General features: G+C 34.0%; 1 protein-coding gene across 1 annotated transcript; it reads right to left on the bottom strand.

Moving 5' to 3' along the window:
• Positions 1–2,259: 2,259 nt before the first annotated feature.
• On the bottom strand, positions 2,260–2,835 carry LOC136824083 (putative carbonic anhydrase 2). The gene has a single exon (XM_067080245.1). It carries the CDS (start codon positions 2,833–2,835, stop codon positions 2,260–2,262), a length of 576 nt encoding a protein of 191 aa, XP_066936346.1.
• Positions 2,836–23,709: the final 20,874 nt, after the last annotated feature.

Genomic DNA, 23,709 nt, shown 5'->3' with positions numbered 1-23,709 from the left:
CAGTGGAAATTTTAAATTGGTTTGATCCAAATGAAACCAGGTTTTTCTAAAAGCCCTTTCCGTTAGAAAAACAATGAGGGGGCACCCAACTTCATAGCTCAAGCGGTTCTCAAGATATGCTTTTTCAAAGTTGCTAAAATTTGCTTTTTTATTACAATTTAGGAATAAGTCTACAACCTTTTATAAGCCAAACCCCAATATAAAACTGCACCAAAAGAAGCTTTCTACAAATTGAATTCAATACAAAAATTAATAGAACTTTCCATCCAATGAAGCTTTTGACCTCAAATTTTCAGGAGCTCCTCAACTATTTCACCTGTAGATTTTTCGTAATCAATACCTATTCAAAGCATATTTACAGTGCATAAATTATGGAATAATGAGTTCAATTATTCAAAAAAGTTATCAGGAAAATGGCTATAACTTCATTTAAGATAACTATTTTTTGTATAAATTTTCAGAGATACATACATAAAATGTTTCCCACAGAAACATTTTCACACAAAAAAACACCATTAATTAACGCAAAACGACATTCTAGGAGATAATTTATGCGAAATATAAGAAAATGAAGTTAATTTCAGTTCTGCTGCCCGCTTTACACCCATATTTTCAGAGATGCTTCACATACCTAAAAGGTTTCTCACAGAAACATTTTCACACCAAAAATCACCATTAATTAACGCAAAACAACATTCTAGGAGATAATTTATGCGAAATATAAGAAAATGAAGTTAATTTCAGTTCTGCTGCCCGCTTTACACCCATATTTTTCAGAGATGCTTCACTACCTAACAGGTTTCTTCACAGAAACATTTTTCACACAAAAAATCAACATTAATTTAACGCAAAACAACATTCTAGGAGATAATTTATGCGAGATAAAAGAAAATGAAGTTAATTTCAGTTCTGCTGCCCGCTTTACACCCATATTTTCAGAGATACTTCACATACCTAAAAGGTTTCTCACAAAAACATTTTCGCACAAAAAATCACCATTAACTAACGCAAAACGACATTCTAGGAGATAATTTATGCGAGATAAAAGAAAATGAAGTTAATTTTAGTTCTGCTGCCCGCTTTACACTCATATTCTAAGACATTCTTGTTAAATTATGTGTAATTTAGGCAAAAAACTAAAAATTACTCAAACCTTTGCTATAGTGACTGCTTTTCTCTTAAAATTCCAGAATAGCTCTACAAAAGCAAAATGAACATCTTGTGTAAGAAAGCTCCCGTTAATTTGTATTTTCTATATTCTAATCACCTCTTTATTTAATTTTCAGGATCCTGGTCCAGCACAATAATAGGAATACCAAGTGTTCATGCAATACTGATAAACCATTTCTCCAACAATGATTGAATGAATTTAATTCAACACATCCATCATGTATTCCATTTCAGTAATATTTTTTCTCTAAAAACAAATTATGAAAAAAGTGCATTATAACATATCAATAAAGAACTTGTAGAATCAATTGTTTATTTTTGTGAAAAATCGAAACGAAGGTCAAAACGTTTTAGCTTTGTGTTCAAAATAATCACTCTAGTATATTATATTAACTTTTTAAATCAAGATTTTTTTAATTTGTGAAGTGTTCAAAAATTACCCCATAAAAAGCATAAGCATCTTAAGAGTAAAAGACAGAAAGAAACATTAGTATTCCGATATGTGAATGTTTTTGCTGCAAAAAATATTTTCTAAAAATCTCTTGAAATATCAATAAATAATGTAACAAAATATAACAAAATATAATATATAACATTTAAAACTTTATGTTATATAGTAAAATGACATAGTAAAGTGTCAAGTAGGCAAAGACATAATGCATAACTTTTTAAGATTTTCATTTTAAAACTGTACATAGAAAGTAAAAAAATACCACTTAAAATCCCTTGAAATGTCATCTTCAGAAAATTTTTTTTAAGAAAGTTCAAAAATTATTAAGGACTTCTCCATCCCTTTGAGTTAAAAAAACATAAAATCAAATTAGGTACAATAAAATTAACGAAGAAACAAACAGACAGAAAAAACTGAATTGCAGGTTGTTGAATGTCTGCATAATAATATGTAATGTATATAATAATAATATAAAAAACTAAAACTTTATATCCCTTGAAAGATCATCTTCAGAAAATAATTTTTTGGAAAAGTTCAAAAATTATTAAGAGACTTCTCTATCCTTTTGACTTATCAATCATCAAATTAAGTACAGTAAAAATGAACAAATGAACAGAAACAAACAGAACAGGAAAAAATTACAGATTGTTGAATGTCTGCAGCTGGTGATGGAAGAGAGCAAGCAGCTGCTCTCCCATCATACCAACACGCCCATTTCCTTGCCCATTTCCACGCCAGTTTCCTCTACCACCTTGACCACGACCACGCCCTCCACGACCACGCCCTCGCCTAGCATAAGGGTGTCCTCTTCCGACCTGCGGATTGCCACCTCTTCCGACCTGCGGATTGCCACCTCTTCTGACCTGCGGATTGCCACCTCTTCCGACCTGCGGATTGCCACCTGCTATTTCATCATCTTCTCCTCCTGCATTGTCTAAATCGTCTAAATTGTCTTCTCCTGCATTGTCTAAATCGTCTAAATCGTCTAAATCGTCTCCTCCTGGATTGCCTCCTGGATTGTCTAAATCGTCTAAATTGTCTCCTCCTGGATTGCCTCCTGGATTGTCTAAATCGTCTAAACCGTCTCCTCCTGCATTGTCTAAATCGTCTAAATCGTCCCCTCCTGGATTGTCTAATACGTCTCCTTCTGCATTGTCTAAATCATCTAAATCGTCTCCTCCTGGATTGTCTAACACGTCTTCCTGAATTACCATCTCCGCTTTCACCCCTTCCTATTCACATTCACCAGCCTTTTGTAAGAGAAAATTCAAAGTTTTCTGAGAATCTAATAAATAATCTGTAGACAGGCAAATTTCCAGAACTTTTCTGCTACTGGATAACGGTGGCAGAAACTCAATCTTTGCTTGAATTTCGAAACTCAATCCTAATTCTTGTACATGGGCCATGAGAATCATGAAAAAATATTGACATATGCCACGGTGGCATCTGAATCTGCCAGTGATGCAGGTGGTGCAGGTGGTGGTGGGATATTTAATCCAAGTAGTTGGTCCAAAATACTTCCAGATGGGGGGATCCTGTTGGCCATTTTTGTTTTCATATATTTATTTATCTTGCTATGAAATGAAGGAAAAAAGCAAGATGAATGAGACTAACACATAACTAGACAAAGAATTTAAGGGTCAATTAGATTTGAAGCTAAACCAGAACGAGAGAAAGAGAAAGAGAGAGATGATTATGAGAGAGAGAGCGCAAATGACATCGAGCTTAGTTGACCAAAACATGGGAAAACTGCCCCTCCACGCAGCTCCCTAGTCCACCACGCCAACAAAATCATTGGTGGTCCTTCAGGTAGGGTTAAAGTGGTAGGGATTAACAATGAATTTACAAAATTTGGGGCTGTGTTTAAATACTGTATGAATGTTATGCACCAAACTCATCTTTAGACGGATCTCTATTTCATCGATACTTTTAAAAATCAATTTTAAAGTATCACCTTGCTTTTCTGAATAGCTCACCGTGACATTGAAATTTGAATCATTATTGTTTGTTAATTTGACAAGCATTGCTTAATGTATTTTTATTTTTTTAATCATAGGTGATTTTAAAAGAAAGTCAAGATTCATTTATTATCATTCATTTTTATCTCTTTACAGAGAAAATATGATAGAGAAACCAAAATGACTGAGTTGGTGGGATAAAATGGTTCCCTTTTCAAATGTTTTAAAAACTTATGTGTGGCCACCAAATTTAGAAATTCATTATTGTAACCCCACTACACATTCAAGAAACCTTACACGCCCATTCAAATATAATTCTATCAAAGGCTCTAAGAAATATTCTTTCTCTGCAATCTCATCTTCACTCTCCTCATTCAGTTCATAATAGACAAAGAAATCAGGGGTTGCAGAATTTTGACTTTCCAAATCAATATCAGCAACTTCAGCTTCCCACCATTTATCAATGTTGTCTTCCTCATAAAGGACTTGTATTTTAGAATCAATGAAATCTGATGAAACAATACTAGCAAGAATCAAGTCACCACTTAGAAAGTCCTCATAAAGGTTTGAAATACATGTATCATTACCCTCTGAGTCAGAAAAATGATATTGAATGAGAAATTTAGGGTTTTTAACTCCTCGCCCTTCCTGCCGAATAACTACACCCTTATGCCACCCAAGTTCCCCATCTCTTTCAGTGTTATGATTTACAAGTTTTCCAATCAAATCAGAAGGAACAGATATTATTGGTGATAGTAATTCAGAACTCTTAACAACTTTTTGCTTCTTAGAGATATTGTTTTTAGGATTTGTTGCAATTCGTTTTTTACTTTTGTGTTGACTTTTGGCACTTGCTTTTTGCAAGTTGCCAGTGCGCTCGTGATATGTTTGGTATTAAAGCTTCTTCTGTCGGGGGCAATCGATTCAATTTAGGATTGGTTGTACTTTTACAGCTGTCTGCTTTCTTCTTCCAAAGTTTCAACCTACGTAGTGAACAATTAGAAGTTCAGGTTACTATTACGTCTAATATTGTCAAGACTACTAAAACCTAGCATAAATGATTACCTCTTCCTTCTTCAACTTTTAAGTAATGAAATCAACAAATATTTTTACCAGATTGCACAATGAGAAGGTAGATAAATTTTAAACAAGAAGTAAAGTATACCTTAAATCTGACATATTTTGACAATCTTTGAATCCATAGCATCTAGCAACAAATGACTTTGCTTCGTTGATTACATCACTTATTGGAGCACGTAAATCTCCCAATGATGGCAATAAGTTAGGATTCTTCTTGATGACATTTAGAGCACCAATTTTTCCGATTCGACACATCATTGGCACCGTGTCACATCCCGAAAGAACGTGCATTGATGAGGCAAATGATTCGTGCTTTTCGGCAGTTAACTTGATTGAGGTTTGTTTGATTCGTCCAGTGATGTCAGTAATACATCATTCTTCCATTTGTTGACATGATGATAATAGACAAATAAAACGAATACATCAGTGTCATCACAGATTACTTGAATGTTCTTGTATCCTTTGTTCATGGCCTATTGAACCTGTTGTGGTATGATGACGTCAGCCTCTTCATGGGTAGTTCGAATTTCCTCTCTCCTTTTTTGGACTCCTTTGCATGTTGAAGAGGGAACATCGTCTTGACCGGTTATGAACAATGTTTGTTGACACTTTTTGATTGTGAAGTGGTTGAGTAGTAGTAGTAGTGAATCGCAAATCAGGATGATCAGCTGGATTTTAGTTTTACTAGACTTCAAAGTCATTTTTTTGGGAGGTAGCGGTGTTTCCAACGTCAATACATGCGTGCGGAGATGATTGCCTAGGCGTTTCAACCTTGTCTCTCCTTTTAAACTGTAGTCTCTGTAGCGATCAAAGATGAGGAAGACCGTGCTGTGTTGAAGGAATTTTGCGGTGTATTGAACAAAAGAGTCGACAAAATCTGAGACTTTTACTTCTTTAGGCCAGTGTACATGGTATAAAGCAGTGCACCCATCTATGATGATTGCATCTGATTTGATGTTTCTTTTGGAAATTTCTACTTTAAGCTTCTTTTTTAAAGAAGACTTGTTGGAAGGGAATCTGCCTTCTCCAGTGGATTTAAACATCGAAAGTGGAATCGGTGATAGTTCATATTTGAATAAATCATCAAGAGAAATTTGATCAACGCTCAAAAGGCACATGGCACGGGAGTATAACATTTCAGTGTTGTACATTTCATGTTCAGTGGAATCCTTGCGTTTGGGTTTGCTTGCCATTGTAACGACTTTCTTTTGAATAGTGCTGTAGAAACCAGTAGGAAGATGAGATACGAAATTGGATAACTGTTTTGCGCCCATTTTCAGAGACCTCTGAACATTGCACTCATCAGGGGCTATCTCACCAGTGTAGATGTTTATGAGAAGATTTTGATCGTTGTACTCTGGATCGAAAGGGTGAGCACATAACTGTAAGGCATCCCTCAATTTGATACGATCTTTTAAGTCATTTTCAATTCTTGTGTTAGACTCTTCTTTATGAGAACTTTTAACTTTAGAGTTTTTTCCTCTCACTTCGTCGAGATCCTTCAAGACCTCCGTGCAAGCTGGTAAATTCTCCGTCCAAATTTGTACCGTTCTTGGTTGTGTTGTTACACCGATTATACCTCCAGGTCCTTTACCATACCTCATATACGTCGTTTCGATCATCATATCACTCCAAATTCCGTTCCATATTCCATCTTGATGTCGCATGACATGCTCTCCTCTCATGAAAGCTTCTAGAATACATTTTGGAAGTTTATGCAGAGTTCTGAGGTAATAGATTCCATAACGAGCATAATTCATATGACCCGATGCAAAGAAATAAGGCATAAGGAAAAAAAGACTAAACTACTGGAAAATCTTTACTCACTTTGAGTACGTTTCTAGCTCTCACTACAAATAAAAGAGATTTCATTTCAGATTCCTGTTTCATATGATACACGTCTCGTGTATATGGTTAGAGAAAACTTAAAACAGTGAAAATGATGACGTCGTCATTTTTTCCATTTTGAGTCACATTGAGTACATTTTCATCGTTTCTCGTAAGCAGAAAAGTTGTTCGGTCTTAAATTTCCTTTCCAACGGTGTGTCGCAAGCCTATGTTCAAAGAAAAAATTGAAAAATGAAAATGATGACGTCATCGTTTTTGATATTTTTCTCACTTTTAGTTTTTGATGTAAGCAAAAAAGTTGTTGAGCTTAAAATTTCCTTTCCAACGGTATATAATATGACAATATTTGTAGAACTTAAAATTTTCACATTTTTGGATTTTTGCAAAAATCCGCCATTTTGAAAAATGCTCAACCTTAGAAAAATGGCACTCTGGCTTAAAATGATCCTAAGGGTCCCAACTATCAATTCCAGCAATAAAATGTTGTTCATACTCCATGTATAGGTTGTGCCAAATATCCTAACTTCAGCCCCTGACTAATAGGATAGACTAAACAAACCTTTGAGCTGCCAGAACAAAGCCATCATTATTGTAATTTGTATTTGAATACACCGTTTAACAGTCTTGACTGCGCACGCGTATGAACAATTTTCCATCGTTTTGATTTTGGCAACCACGGGAAACCACACTCTCCTCCGTAACTTCTTTTCTAGACAGGCAGCTGAGGTCACAAAAAATTGGACGGGGTGCGAACAATCCCAAACCACTTTTAATTGAAAATATACAGCTGAAATATCTAGAAACCATCAACCGGAGTTGTTGAAATTACTTACCGGACGTGTCCGGTAATATTTTAGTACCTGATGACGTCATGTGTGCCCATAGGCTAACTGAAAATATTTTGAGAACCAACATAGACATATTATATACCGATCGAAGCGTTTTTTAACGTAAATTAAGAAAATGGTCAGTAACCATATCTGAAAATTGTGCTATAAAAAGTTAGAACGCTTTCCCTTTATGTCCGTACAGTAACGTCAATTTTACCTGTCCGAGACGAAAAAAAAACAAAAATTCAAACTTATCAAAATTGAAATCTAAGACCGCCATTCAAAAGCTCTCAAAAATCATTCTCGCTTTGACATCCGCGGAGTACAGACGTGTCAAAATTTTTGGCGCTTAAAACACAACACACCTAGTTTCTCGAGCCAAATTTTGTTTTAAATATGTCTATCACAACAAGAAAGCAAAAGAATGACATTGCTGATATTATTGCTGAGATTCCTGATGATTATCCCACCCAACTGCAGACTCAAGATCCACCACCAAAGGAAGGAGACACATCAGTTGTTGATGGGGAAGTATATTATTCTACCTCTAAGTCTTTTTTTGATTTGGATCCCACACGAGAGATAACTTTGGAAATGATTTATTATGAGATGCGAATTATCAAACATGACATTGCTGAAAAGATCAAAGATACTAAGGATGAGATCATCATTAAACTTCAAAACGAAAACCTAGCTATGAAAGCAGAAATTGACACTTTGAGGCAAGACTTAGATTCAAAGTCCTTGATTATTGATGATCTCAAATCTGAATTGAAAAATATCTCAAGTGACTTATGTAAAAATGACGACATGATACAACTTGAAAGGGAATCTGCTGAGCTTCAACAATATACAAGACGAAATAACATTGAAATAGCTGGTATCCCTGATTACGTTAAACAACAAGATCTAGAGGCAAAAGTTATTGAAGTTGCTAAAGCTGTTGACATTACAATCTCTTCACAGGATATTGAAGCCTGTCATCGACTCACTCAAAACAAAAATCAAAACGGACCAAAACGTACTATTGTCAGATTCGTAAACAGAAAATTTGCAGAAAAATTCATCAAAAAAGGAAAGGAATTCAAAAAGAGAGAAGTTTTGTCAAAAGTGAATCTTTCTAACACGTTGTATATTAACAATAACCTTTGCAGTTATTATCGATATCTTTGGGGAAAAGTGAAATCACTCTATAATAAGAATGCAATTGAGTCGTTTTGGGTCTTTAATGGGACAATTAACGTGCGTTTTGCTGACAATAACAATGAAGTAATGAAAGTAACACATCTGAATGACTTGATTGAATCTTTTCCTGATTATAAAGACATTTTCTATTCTTAAAAAGTAGATAATTCCCTGAATTTTGTTACGCATTTCTTTCTATTGTGATAGAGTATTCTCTTATTGATATTATATGACACTAGTTTTGGCTCGGGAAACATTTCCCTTTGAACTTTGAGACACAAGATTAACAATTCTTCAAGCATGCAAAGTGCGAAGTGCACTTTTTGCCTAAAAAAAATCTCTAGAACCACTCAAATTTTTCATTTTTGTCCAAAATGTGAGGGACGATCCCATGCAAAGTGCCTCGGCGTTGAACCAAAATTTGTAAAAACATCTGGCTCTGTAAACTCTGCAGGCAAGACGCTTTACCTAATTTTGAAACTGAGGATAAACTACCTATTGGTAAAGACATAAGTCATCTAAAATCCTATTTTAAACATCTCAACTCAAAATCTAATCATTTTTCTAACTTTGATTCTCAAGTCGACGATCAAGAAGACGATATAACTTATGACGATCATGTATCTCACTTTAATTGCAAATATTATAGTACTCAAGAATTTTCTTCTCTGCCTCTTAAGAAAAAATCTTTTTCTGCTTTCCATCTAAATATCTGTTCTTTGGAAAAACACCATGACAATCTTACAACTTTACTTTCTGATCTTAATCATAATTTCAGTATTCTCGGTATCACTGAGACAAGGCTCCATTCTAAAATTGAAGATACCGAACTTTCCATCAGCGGCTTCAATACTTTTGATACTCCAGCAGTTTCCACTGCTGGGGGTACTGCCCTTTTTATTTCTAAATCTCTTAAAGGCAAACCTCGTGAGGATCTTCAAACTTTTATTAATTCTAACAGCGGCAATCTTGAATCCACCTTTGCTGAGATTGTTTTGAAGAATCGAAAAAACTTCATCGTTGGTTGTATCTACAAACATCCTCTTCTCGATGTTGATCTTTTTAATAAAAATTTTTTATCTCCTTTGTTGAAGAAAGCCTGCCAAGAAAATAAAAATCTTATCTTATTAGGTGATTTCAACATCGATCTTTTAACTTGTGACACTGACCTTTCTCACTCTGCGTTTCTCGACAATCTCGGTGCCTACCAAATCCTACCAACAATCACCTTGCCAACAAGAATTACTGACACTTCGAGCACTCTCATTGATAATATCTTTACCTCTCCTGTCAACTGTACTTCAGTCTCTGGAAATCTTACTGTTGCTATTTCCGATCATCTTCCTCAGTTTTTGGTTCTAAACACAGACTGCGGTCCCGGATTTAAGCCTGAACTTCCTTTTCGTCGAGAATGGTCTAACTTTGATGAAGCCAGCTTCAAGGAAGAATTTGACAGTTTTGATTGGGAAAATCTTCTTGAAATCGACAAGGGGAATGTAGACTCATCTTTTAACACTTTTCAAACACATTTCTCTTCATTGTATGATAAGCATGTCCCTTTGAAACAACTTACTAGGCGTCAAGCTGATCTCCTGCTGAAACCTTGGGTTACGAGTGGCATTCGTACCTCAATGAAAATCAGGGATAATCTCAAAAATGACTATCTGAGCGTTCCTGATTCTGCAAAGGATCTCAAATCTTTCCTTCGAGGTAGGTATAAATTTTATCGTAATCGAATAGTTTCACTCATTCGTGCAAGTAAAAAACTTCATTATTCTCGCTATTTTCAACAAAACTCTAATAACCTTCGTAAACTTTGGCAAGGTGTCCGGGAAGTCATATCTTCTTCGAATTCTAGGTCTAGTATTTCTCTCAACATCAATGACTCTCTTTCTTCATGCCCTCAAGAAGTCTCAGAAGGCTTCAATGATTTCTTCTCAACGATTGCTGGTAAGATACGATCAAAAAACCCTTACACACGTCATCACTTTTCTGAATGGCTATCAAATGAACGTCGAAATCCTAATAACTTTCTCATCTCGCCAGTCTCCAAACTCGAACTCTCTAAAGTTTTAATGTCCTTGAGTGAGAACAAAGCTTCTGGTCCCAATAGCATCCCTTATCGTATTATTTCTTCTAACCTAAATAGTCTGTCTTCGATCTTCACTGACATCATCAATCTTTCTTTTTTTACTGGTGTTTTTCCAAGTCAACTCAAAGAAGCGAAAGTCATTCCGATCTTCAAAAACAAAGGATCTCCTTTTGATGCTGAAAATTACAGACCCATTTCACTTCTTTCAAACATCGACAAAATTTTTCAAAAACTTATGCACAAACGACTGATAAATTTTCTTGATCAGACAAATTCCATATATTCTTTACAATTCGGTTTTCGCTCTGGACATTCTACTGAGACAGCCCTTCTTTACTGTGTTAACCAAATCTCAAGTGCCTTGGATGAAGGTGATTTCGGTTGTTCCATCTTTATTGATCTGCAAAAAGCTTTTGACACTGTCGACCATTCCATCTTACTAGCTAAACTAGATTTCTATGGCATTCGGGGAAAATCTCTTGACTGGTTTCGTTCTTTTCTAACTGACAGATCACAGTTTGTTTCAGTTTCAGGTAAAAATTCTACATCTAGACGCATGCAACATGGTGTCCCCCAGGGTTCTGTTCTTGGCCCCCTTCTTTTCCTTCTTTATGTGAACGATCTTCATACTGCTCTTCGATATTCTCTTGTCAATCTGTTTGCTGATGATACTATGCTCTTTCTGAGAGATGAATCTTTAAAACCTATAGCTAAACGAGCAAATATCGACCTTAAGCTTCTCATGAACTGGCTGAAGGCGAACAAGATCTCGTTAAACGTTGGTAAGACTGAACTTATGATCTTTCGTCCGATTCGAAAGAAGATCAACTATGACTTAAAAATCAAAGTCAATGGACGCAAACTCATACCAAGCAAAGTTGTCAAGTATTTGGGTGTATATCTGGATGAACATTTGAACTGGAAACACCATATAAACTTTGTTTGTAATAAATTAAAGAGAGCTAATGGAGCTCTCAGTAAACTTAGGCATTATGTCGACAAGAAAACATTAACATCATTATATTATTCTATTTCTCAATGTCATCTTTCTTACGCAGCCCAAATATGGGGTCAACGACAGACAATCTATGCTCGCAGGGTCCACATTCTTCAAAAACGAGCTCTTCGGATTATGACTTTCTCTGACTTTCGTGCACATTCATCTCCTTTATTTTTAGAATTCAAGATTCTTCGCTTTTTCGATTTTGTCAAATATCTAAATATTATCTTTCTTTTCAAGCACTTAAAAAACAAACTTCCTACTCCTTTATTGCAAAGTCTCGAGTATAAGCGATTAAATGATACTGATCGTCATGAAGTTATCCGTTCTAAGTCCGGACTTTTAAAAATACCCGAAGTAAAAACAGTGACTTATGGCAATTACTCAGTTTTATACCAATCAATTCTTGCTTGGAATGAAATTCAAGATTTCTTAACATTTGATGACAACTCCACACTTGCATTGGATCGTCTTAAGGACTTTCTTAAGTTATACTTTTTGTCTTCGTATACTTAGCTCTCGTTACAGTTTGTCTTCTTAGGTATTTGGTTATTTGAGTTGGTTATTTTATTTTTAAACTTTGTTTTTTTAAAGCATTTTTACGAAAAATTTCTTGTCAATTTCTACTTAAAATAAGACCTTTAAAATTATTCAATCTTGTAACTATATCGTGCGGCCACCTCCTTAGTTTAGCTTTTTTGTCTATGAGTGTGGTCGCTCGTCTCGCTTATTAGGACAAATAAATCATTTACTTACTTACTTACTTACTAATCGATATAGAAGACTTTTAAGTGGATATATATGATTTCTCAACTCGAGAAAAACGATCCTAAAGAAAGTGTAAATATGACGTCATCAAAACTTCGGAAGCTTTTTACTTTTTATTTTCAAATTTTCAGACATAGTTACTGACCTTTTTCTTAATCTACGTCAAAAAACGCGTCGATTGGTATATAATATGTCTATGCTCTTTTTCATAAAAATTTTCATTTTGCTTGTGACGTCATCAAATACGAAAATATTTTCAGACGCGTCCGGTAATTATTTTCAAACTGTCCGGTTGATGATTTTGTGTTCAGAAATGTCGTATCTATTGAAAACAACTGTTTAAAGTTTGCTCGCAAACTTTGTAGCTACTGCACTTTTTTATTTGACCTCAGCTGCCTGACTATTCCTCTAGATGAATTTTTGTGAAATTTTCAGGAGAGATACATAAAATTGTCATTAATACTATGCCCAAATAAATTAAAAAATAAAACATTCTCTTTAAAGGAAAGAAAAAATGGCAATGTTTACATTTCTCTAACCTTCCACAGTACTAAAGTGAGCATTTTTACCTACCGCCTCTACGGTGGAGATTGCGAGACTGTTAAACGGTGTATTAGAGCTTCCTGGTAATGTGTTAGTCTCGTAAAATAAGTTGTTTCTGAAAAAGCAAAGCTTTCTTATAAGAACAATTTTATATAAACACGAGGTTGAAATTTGGTTAAAAACTTAGAATAAATTAAGAACAATCTTAGCCTTAGAATTTTCTGTGCAAATTTTAGAACAAGAGATGCAGATTTTGTTTTAAATACCTAGCGTTTTGCCAACAATAATGGAATTATTGATCTTTTTCCAGCACAGTTGCTTATTTCAGCTTATTTGTCTTAAAAAATGGAAGCTTTGATTTGGGACTGATCAGGGTTTAACAAAAAAGTGGACAAGAAATTACAGAATTTAAGAACAGCCTAAGCATTTAAGCCTGAAAATTTCGAAAAATTAAGAGTAAGTGAGCCTCAGCCAAAATATACCGATTCTTGTAAAAACAAGTGATACTTTTATGGACCTACCTGGTTATAAATTTAACAAATATAATTGATATCTACGTGAGCATTACCGTTAAACAATCATTCACAACACAAATAGTGACGATCTATTAAAATTAGTCGTTTGTTTCTTATAAAAAAAACGTTTAGAAACCAAAATTTCATGCTCTTGAAATAATCTTTCATATTGAAGACTTCGTGAGCAAAAAAAACATCTACACATCATCAAAAAATTGAGTAATAATTTGGCTAAGAACATTGATGTATGCTTATTAATAGTGATACTTATAAATAAAGATGCGTTTTTTGAGCTGAAAAATTTTTTTTTACATTTTTTACAAAAATCTGCTTGAGCCATCTTTTACCTACTTTCATGCAAAAAAATCAGAAAAAAACAATGATCCAATATTTCACAAAGTCCAAAAAACCCGTTTTTTAGCCGTTTTTTGGCCTAAATTTGCCCAAAAACATTTTTTTTCGAAAATCGGGCTCCTTCACATTCGAGGGTTTATAGTTATGCATCTTTGTGCAAAAAATCATAAACAATGAAAGAGCCAATCTCGAGAAATGCTAATACCTAAGTAATTGATAATGTGCTTATAAAAAAATATAGAATTTGGCCAGTTCTTCTATAAAAACACGCTAAGCAACCAAAATTTCATGTCTAAACACACATACTCTAAAAGTAAGCCCTCATGAGCAAAAAAAAACATCTTTCTCATAAAGAAATTGAGTAATTTGACTAAGAACATTGATGTATGCTTATTAATAGTCATTCTTATAGATAAACATGCGTTTTTTAAGCCAACAAATTTTTTTTGCAAAATTCTGCTTGAGCCATCTTTTACCTATGATGGTACCCTACTTTCATGCAAAAAATCAGAAAAAATTAATGATCCAATTTTTCACAAAGTCCAAAAAACCCGTTTTTTAGCCGTTTTTTGGCCCAAATTTACCCAAAAATTTTTTTTTCCGAAAATCGGGCTCCGTCACATTTTGGCCACCACCATTTTACACCTTTGCACCAAAAATCAAAAGATTTCTATGATTCAATCCTGAGAAAAGTTGGTAACAGACGAACGAACGGACGGACAAACGAACGGACGGACGAACAAACACAGGTTAATTTATAGGACCTCCACCGGGGTAGGTCCAAAAATGCAATGGTTACATTGAGGGAATTTGTTCAGTACCTAAATTTGCCTAATTTGGTCCAAATGACACCACTTTTCCATTTGTTTATCGAAGCATGTACAAAAGACACAAAAGGCGGTAAAAGTGAGAGCATGACCAAACGTAGCAAATGGCTACATTAAAAAAAACAAAACTTTAAAGCCATAGTTTACATAGTAAATTATGAATATATTATTTCAATAATTATACAGCAATGGAAGTATTACATCAATGAATTTAATTTTTGAGTCAATAAGTTGAAGTGGGAAAATTTTAATGAAGTTTGCCCAGAAATTAGAAAGAATTTAAGAACAAACTGGGAGTCATAATTTTCTAAAGAAAAAAAAATTAGAACACTGGCCCTTTGTGAATCAGGAAATGTGTATTTTTTCCAAATACGTAGGATATTTCTGCCAATAAAAATATTGATCGAATTATTGATGTTTCACAAAATTAAGAACAACACTGAGCCCCAGACAAACTTTATTGATTCTTAAAAGCATTGTATCATACCTTTCGAAAAATAAACTTGGTGACCCAACAGAATGCCGGTAACGGATGGGTGGTTGGCAACTTCTATTTGAAAATCGAATGGAAGATATCTGGAAATCATCTTCTCCATTTGATAGGACATCTGTTTCATTAGGTTGCAAGACATTTGAAGGAAAGATTGAATTTTCTTCATTTAATAAGCTTGATGCTCCATCATTGTTGTTATTTTCCATTTCCACTTCTTCTGATGTTTCGCAACTGTTTTGCTCAATATCAATGATTAATCTGCTTTTGGGCAATATTTAAGTACACTTGAACTGTTTTCTTTTTTTCTTTCAAACCAGCAGCGAAGTATTCAATATCTCTAAACGTGTTTGTAATGTTAGAGCCACTGTAATTACCCAAATGAGTAGTAATATTTTCCCCTGATGACATCTTTCTGAAAGGATTTATTTATCTTCAATTTATACTTTTTGTTTTCAAAGCATTTTAAAGAGAACAAAACTTTGATACAAGACCTTACGTGTATCGGCCTATTGAGTTTGTCAATTTCACTAGTTCTTTTGATTTTGCGTTTCAGTTATGCAGCTCTCTCATGAAATGTTGAAGAGACAGAAGGGCAAAACTCTGCCTTGAAAGCAATAACATCACCATATACAAGGCCCGATTCAGTCAGCCTTGATTCAATGACAGCATTTGCTACATTGTCATCTATCTTGTGTGCAATGAATAGATCAATATTGTTTAGACTTCGCGTAAGTAGATACTGGCGAATCTAAGGGTGATAAAAAAGAAAAGAGGGGATTAAAAAGATCTTCTTATAAAAGGGGAAATAGGGGAGATATTTGTAAAATTCCTTTAGATTTTAATCTGGGTTTTTACTTAGGTTTTCCAAAGCACACTACAAGTAACGTGTAATTTCTGATGCAACAAATTTGAACAAGGAATTTTAAGATAATAAAACAGAATAAAAATATACTTTTTCTGAAGGCCAACAAAATTACCTATATGTTGGTACCATTTTCAATTTAATTAGGAATACTGAATGAGAGTAATTAAATAAAAGCTGAATTTAGATCTACATACTTTCAAAAGGGTCAAAGTCACCCATAGCATAAACTTTTTGAAATTATTTTTTTAGGCTAGTTAACGAATTATTCGATTAAACATGATAAAACTTGACCCAAGTTTGCAAGGTAATGGAACTCTAAGATCTTTCCAACCAATAGAGGTATGACTTTTGAAATTTTCAGCGAAGGTTTATAGTAAAGAAAGAAATGTTTGCAAAAAATAATTCTCCCAGTGACGTCATAATTTCAAATTGGCGCGCCATTTTCGAAAAAAATTAATTTTATACACTTTAGCGCTCCATTTTGTCCTGATTTTCAATATTTTGAAATTCCTATTCAACATTTTCAAAAGTTATTATGTTTCCAGCAAGAGCTACAGTTATTTCAAGATAAGTCCAATTTTAGCATAATTTTCATAAAATTCTTTTAAATAAGTGCTGACGTCATCTAATTTTATGTGGTGGCAATTTTTTTCTATACATAAAGAAACTTTACATGGTAAAGCACAAATCTACCAAGTTTTAAGAATTTTCTACCATTTTTAAAGATTTTATGCCAGGGGATGTTTTGTCCCCCTCCCTAATTATTTAATGTCAAAAAACCCTTGCTAATAAATAGGGTTAATGGTTGGCTTCAATTACTCAATTTAAAGCTCATAAAGCAGAAAAATGTTTGCCTTTATTTTTAGCTTGCAACTGTCACGCAATTTACATTTTAATTACTCTTTTTTCCTGGAACAAATTTTTGAAAGTGTTGAGGGTCAAAAAGTCCTGGGGGTTATTGATAAATTGTCAAATCTTCAAAGGGACTTAAATCTCAGGGGGGACCTAACTTTTTGTCTAGGACCTAAACCCTGGCTAATATAACGCTATGCTGATTCCTTGACTCAAATTTCAAAAAGGGGGGGGGTTGTGAAAATTTGGGGTATCTTGGACAACAAGAGGGGGATTAATTTTTAAGGGAGGGGGGCTTGGAAGATTTGGCAATTTGCAAAAGAATGTTTTCCATTCATTTTTAGATTTCTCAACAATTATTATATTTCCATACATTCAATATTTTTAAAAGTTATCTTCCATTTAAAAAAACTAAGTAAAGTACAATACTCTGAGTTTCGTGTTTTGACACTAATCATATGTACAATAATGATTGAAAAATCTGAAATTCGACGTAAAAAGTTAAAAAACTGGATAATTGGTGCAATAAAACTAGGTAATAAAAACAAAGACGAAAGCATTAAAAAGTATTGAAAATAAAATTTATGATTTGTCCGGGGGGACCGATTCGAAGTTTTTTAGAATAAATTTGTTGTTATGACGACATTTAGAAATAAGTTCAGATCTTTTGTTAACGGGATCGAGTTCTGACGTAATTATATGGAATTTTTCTGTGAGCCATTAACATACGGGTTGGCGTGGTCGATAATTTTCCATGACAATTTCGGCTGTATATTTTTAATTTTTAGGTCTCAAACGCGGTTGGATAACTCTGTTGACGCTCTTTTTCATATTTGAAGGTGTGTTTATGTCCGTACCATCTTTGTTAGAAGGCGTTTGCTGTTAAGCCGATATAAAACTTTTCTGCGTTTGTTTCGGGCTCTTCGATTTTGCATTGATAAATGACTTCTTTTTGGAGACATTTTCCGTTTAATGGACAGTCAGTTTTTCTTCTGGAGTTGCATTGTTTGTCGTTTAGTGGTTCTGGTTCGTTTGAGTTGAGGATCTTTTTGTTATCGGAGGAAATGATGTTTGAAACATTTGGCATACAGCTGTAACTAACTTTGAGATTATTTCTGTTAAAAAGTTTGTGAAGTCTGTGATTTTTTGGGCAGTTTTTTACGACAAAGTAAAGAAATCTTTTTGCAACAAGCCGAACAGCAATCCAATTTACATTCACACACAATCAAACCACCCTCCAACGATCATTAAACAAATACCAAATCAACCGTGCAGCTCCTACCTACAACGAAGCCCTTCAAAATAGTGGCTACAAAGATATATCAAAATTAATTATTAGAGTATTTTGTGGTTTTATTTAATCTACAATGGGTGCAAAAGATCACTGTGCTGTTTATGGCTGCAGTAATTCACGAAAATATAAGCAAAAGTAAGGAAGTTTTAAACCAACATTTTTTGAGTTTGAGTGGTCTGAAAGACTTTTGATACACAATTTTAAAGTTTCTGCAGATCTCTCCAAATAGTATTCTTGGTTTATTTTAAGCCCTCCCCTTTTGAGATAACTAAATAATGATGTGTAGAAGATTTAACAGCTATACTGGGGTTGTGTAGGATAAGGATTAAGGAAGTGGGTAGGAGAAATAAGCCTTCAAGGACAAAGGAATATGCATGTTTGTTTTTTTTAATCTTCTGTCAGGTTACTTATTAGTGTTTTTTTATCATTTCAGTTTGGTAAAGAAAGATCATGTCAACGTTTTTCGATGGCTTTCACCACGATCAGAAAAAGACCGAAAACAGTGGGAGAAGAATATCAGCCGTAAAAATTTCAAAGCTTCAATGTATACAGTTGTCTGCTCAAACCACTTTGCAGCTGGATATTATTCAAGCTCTGGCTGTAATGCTCCTACTTTATTCATGAAGGGATATGCAAACGTACCAGCCCCATCGAAAAAACGAAAACAGCCAACTGATCGTTTCACAGCAGTACCCACTCCTAAAGCCAAACTCCTAAAGTGCAAGATCTACCGTATTAAAGCAACAATGCTTGCAATGTGAAAGCAAATTGAAAGAAATCAACCGATTATTGTTGAAAGTGCACAAACTCGAGGCTCAAGTTGCCAGTCTATCGGAGGAAAATAAAACCCTTGGTAAAAAGGTTTTTAGTGTTGAAGATTTAAAAACTAATTCCAGATTAATTACTGGTTACATTGGTCTCCAAAACTATGATTTCTTTAAGTGGCTGTTTAAACGTTTGGAAGCAAAGGCAAAAACACTTGAATATGTTAATGGGTGATTGGGATCTGCCCACTCACGTACTGGTCCGAAAAGAAAACTTTCTCTCGAGGATAGATTTTTCTTAACACTGGTTAGATTGAGGCTTGGATTGACAGAAATGGACATTGGCTTTAGGTTTAAAATTTCTCAAAGCACTGTCTCCACAATATTAAGGACATGAATCCCTTTTTTGGCGAAGGAATTTGAAGTGTTCATTCACTGGCTTTCAAAAGAAGAAGCACTAAATTCTCTTCCAAAATGTTTCGAAAATTTCAAGTCAACAATCGGAGTCATTGATTGTACGGAAGGAGCCATCGAAAAACCAAGCATGGCCAAAGCTCAGGCTCAGACCTACTCAAATTAAAAGTCAAAAAACACCTGGAAAAAACTTTTATGTATTGTTCCTTGTGGAACAATCTCATTTGTGTCTAAATCATATGGGGGCTCTGCCTCAGACAGATTCATTACCGAAAGATGTGGGATTTTAGACAAAGTGCTCCCTGGAGATGCCATCATGGCAGACAAAGGTTTTAACATTGGTGACCTTCTTGTCGGAAAAGGAGCAAAGTTGATTGTGCCTCCTTTCTTGAAGGACAAGATCAGATTTTCAAAGCGAAACTGTAAATCTACCTTGAACATTGCAAAAGCCAGAATTCGTGTGGAGAGAGCGATTGCTAGGATCAAAGACTATAAAATTTTACACGGAGCAATACCCATTACTATCAAGAACTATTTAGATGATATTTTTATTATTATATGTGGATTGACAAATTTAGTTAGCTCCACGTCTTATAAATAAATGATTTTTGTAGAAGTTGCCAATTTGCTAACTACATTGTGTGTATATTTTTTGCCTACAGTTTGTATTTTTTTGTTTTTCCAAACTAGATACTTTGTATGCTTTGTTCTCAGATTTCATAGGTTTTTAAAAAAATTATTCACTTCTCATTAAGCTAAAAAAAACTTGATTCGTTTCATTTCATTTTCTACCCTTTTATGTCAATTTTTCAAATTTTTGAAAAATAAACACCATGAAGAAATTTTGGTAGAAAGAAAATTTGGCAGATTTAGGTAAAATCTGACTTAATTAAGTTCCCGCCAAATTTAATTTTCCCTCTATCCACCAAATTAAATCCCCGCCAAATTTTAATGTTCTCAAATTCTGCTTGATTTTTCACTATTTTAGGTCATAAAAGGGGGGTACTCTTCAGTGCTTAATTCTAGAGGGTGTGGAATAAGCAGGGGGTGGGTACCCCAGGTGAAAAATCATAAAATGGGAGGGGGACATTATTGAGTGATTTTCCCAACTAAGCAAAATTAATAAAGGTTTTTGGCACTTTTTCAGAAAAATTTCATAAAATTGGGGGGGGGATATTATAAAATGCTACAGTATGGGGGTGATTTCTTTCCAAAAATTGCAAAGTGACCCCCCCTACAATTAAGCCCAGAAGAGTGTTTTAAACATTTAATTCACCTTAATTTTGAACTTTGTAACTCATCATCCGCCAAGTTAAATTAATTTTTATGGTGATCCGCCAAATTAAATTCCGAAACTTCTTCCTTTAAGGTGAAATTTAGAGGCTCCAATTTAATTTAAAAAGGTTTTTGAATTTCAGACCAATTTCAGATTTTTTTGGAAAATTACTGGCTCATTTCAGGTTTGTTGTACCTAGAAAATTGATTTTATAGATCAAAGAAATCCTTAATCTCATGAAATATAGACTATGGCACCCTTGAGACTACAAAAAAGCTTACTCATACGACTGAAAAGATATTTTGGCCACAAATAAGGGAAAGTAATTATTTGAGTTCAAAAGAAAAATATATTTCCCAGGACCACAGTTGACTGGGTTAATAACACTAACGTATGGAAATATCAACTAATATAAAAGTTAGTATAAAAAGCTATGTGAAAAATGCTCTGGTGAAGAACAGATCTTTAAAGAATTAGAAAAAATATGAAAAGGGTCATAGAACCCAAAAGTTTAAAGCGGTCTCAGAAAGTTTATTGTAGCCTGTATCCTTCAATAGTTTTTCAATGCTTCAATATGTTTGGATATGTGTCACAAAATTTCTGAAACCCTGAAAGATTCTCCGATGCTTTGACAAGGTTCTAAAGTTACAAACTGGTTATATAGTTTCTATGTAAAAATATCTAAAAATAGCATAACAAAATAAAATCTTTAAAAAACTTTTGGTCAAGAAAGTGTTTAGATATTTTTTTTGCAAAGTCACTGAAAGTTTAGAAAATTCTGCATGTTTCAAAAATTAAATGTTCCTGCTCCAGGCAAAAACTAAAATGCCATAAAAATGTATTGGTCTTATGTATTTTTAAAATTGTTTATCATGTCATTTTGATTTGCATCCATTGAATGCCCTCCATCCAAGATCTAACTTTTCAAAATAAAAAGTAACACAAGATAAGAACACATACATTCATTAAAAATTATTCTACCATAAAATCAATATCATCCTCTACAAAAAAATTCACATCTATCCAATAAATTAGATAAACAATCTTTTAACATCTTTCTCTACTCCTAAGTCAAATAAAATACTTTTTGTGCCTAACTCGGGATAATTAATACGTTCGTAGCAAATTCTAGCTTTATGAATACATTCATCCATAAAGTTTTTGTCATAATAAATTCTTTCTTGAAAATGGTGTACTGAGGTACAGAGAAACAAGTCACACCAAAGTTTATTGGTACAAAACATCTGGCATTGTACCTGATAATAATAATATGAATGGTGCCTTTTGAGTTTAATTTCTCCAGAAACCTTCTCCAGGCAAACATTATTTTGTTCAACAAATTCAGGCATTCTCATACCTCGATATGTCCATGGACATTTTATTTCCAAGAGACCATCGTCATGACACTCACAAGAGACAATACCACCAGGGCTTGCACCAATAAAAGGATGCTCAAGGCTAATCATTAACCCAGACTCCTTGACATCAAGCTTCTTATGCTTCTTTTTATTAACCTTGATGTAAAGCTTTCGTGCAACAGGTTCATTTTTAATGCCCCAGTCTAACGGTTTTCCTGTAGCCTTTTTATAATAGCCACAGACTTTGGACACGACTGTTCGACAATGATCAGGGTTGATAACATTCATTTCGCTGTCAACCTTTTTAACAGCATCATGAAACTTGGAAGCAGTTATACGGTTTTTACGATAATCAAGCCATGTATCATTATTTGACTGTTCTGAGGTTGTTTGTAAAACAGCCTCACGTTGCTCTTCAGTTAGTGAGATGTTTTCTAGAAAAACATCAAATGATTTTGGGTCATTGTCCATTACTTGGTCAATAGTTTTAGGTAAGTAATAGGTGGTTATGTTTGCAAGGTTATAAATTTCAATACTTTGTAAAGGAGCAACAACGTGATCATTAATGTGTCTTGGGTCATAGGCAATTTTCCTTTTCTTCAGAGGAGATTCTGAACCAAAAACACGTTTTGCTTTTGGTTTTGTCATTGTTATATTCTCCATGGTGTCTGGTTCATGAAGACTTTGTTGACGACTGGATGGTACATTGATACGACTCTTGTTATTTCCTAGTCTCACTTCACGTTCGATGTACCAAAGCAACGCACCAACATGTTTGCAACAGCCTGATGCTCTGAAAAATTAAATTTTTAATAAAATTACTGGACGTGATGTAGAGTTGACTGAATGTAGACAAACTTTAACCCTAAAAAAGTGTTTTCAATCTTTTTTAGTGTAGTAAATCTATTTTAAAGGCCAAGGAAAAGAATTATTGGTCCCACACTTATAAAGGCTCTTACAATATAATATAAGCTAATTTACCCTCCGCACATCCGCAGTGCCCNATTGAAGAGAAAAAGAATAAATATACTGGATATAAAAGTTTTAAACAAACTGAAGAAAATATGTGAGTTTTTCACTATTCAACTATTCCTCTCTTCTGATACGTGATGATGGGAGAACACAATGGTGGGATAATCTCTTCAAACATATCCAAGAGTAAGTTTGTGATCCAAGCAACAATAAACTTTCACTATGACTCTCACTGAGTTGATAAAATCAATAAAGGGTTCCATAAAGTTTTGTGTACTTTAAAAGTCACATTGAAAATTCTTTTAAATTAATTATTCCTGAAGAGATATAATTCTTTAAAGTGTTTGTTAACAATTCCAATCTAAAAAGTTTTATTTTGTTTTATCAATTTCCAAATAATTGGAAAATTTAAAAATCCAATAAATATTTTCATGGACCAATAAAATAAAATTTCTTCCAGGCAATCAATCCTCGGAAAGGCAAACTACATTTTTAAAAGGCAGTGTTAAAGATTCCAAACTGATATGAATAAAATTCACATTTTTTTTTGTCTCAATCAAGCTGAGATTACCTTTTTTCTGCAGCTAACTTTCTTGGAAGTACTCCAGATACAGGTTTCTCCACATCTATAAAAATATGGTGTGAATTGGTGTTAAAAAAATAACCTTTTTTTTTTTGGTCTAATGTCTTTGTAAGAAGACTATGAGAATAGAATAAACTATAGCTGTGTACGCAGTGTCGTTACACTGAAAATAACTTTTTCAGACCCTCTTAACACAAAAAAATGAGTTCCCTTAAAG

Source organism: Clytia hemisphaerica, unplaced genomic scaffold (genome assembly GCF_902728285.1).
Source record: "Clytia hemisphaerica strain Z4C2 unplaced genomic scaffold, Clytia hemisphaerica genome assembly, whole genome shotgun sequence".
NCBI classification, from domain to species: domain Eukaryota; kingdom Metazoa; phylum Cnidaria; class Hydrozoa; order Leptothecata; family Clytiidae; genus Clytia; species Clytia hemisphaerica.
This window is presented reverse-complemented; position numbering and strand designations above follow the sequence as displayed.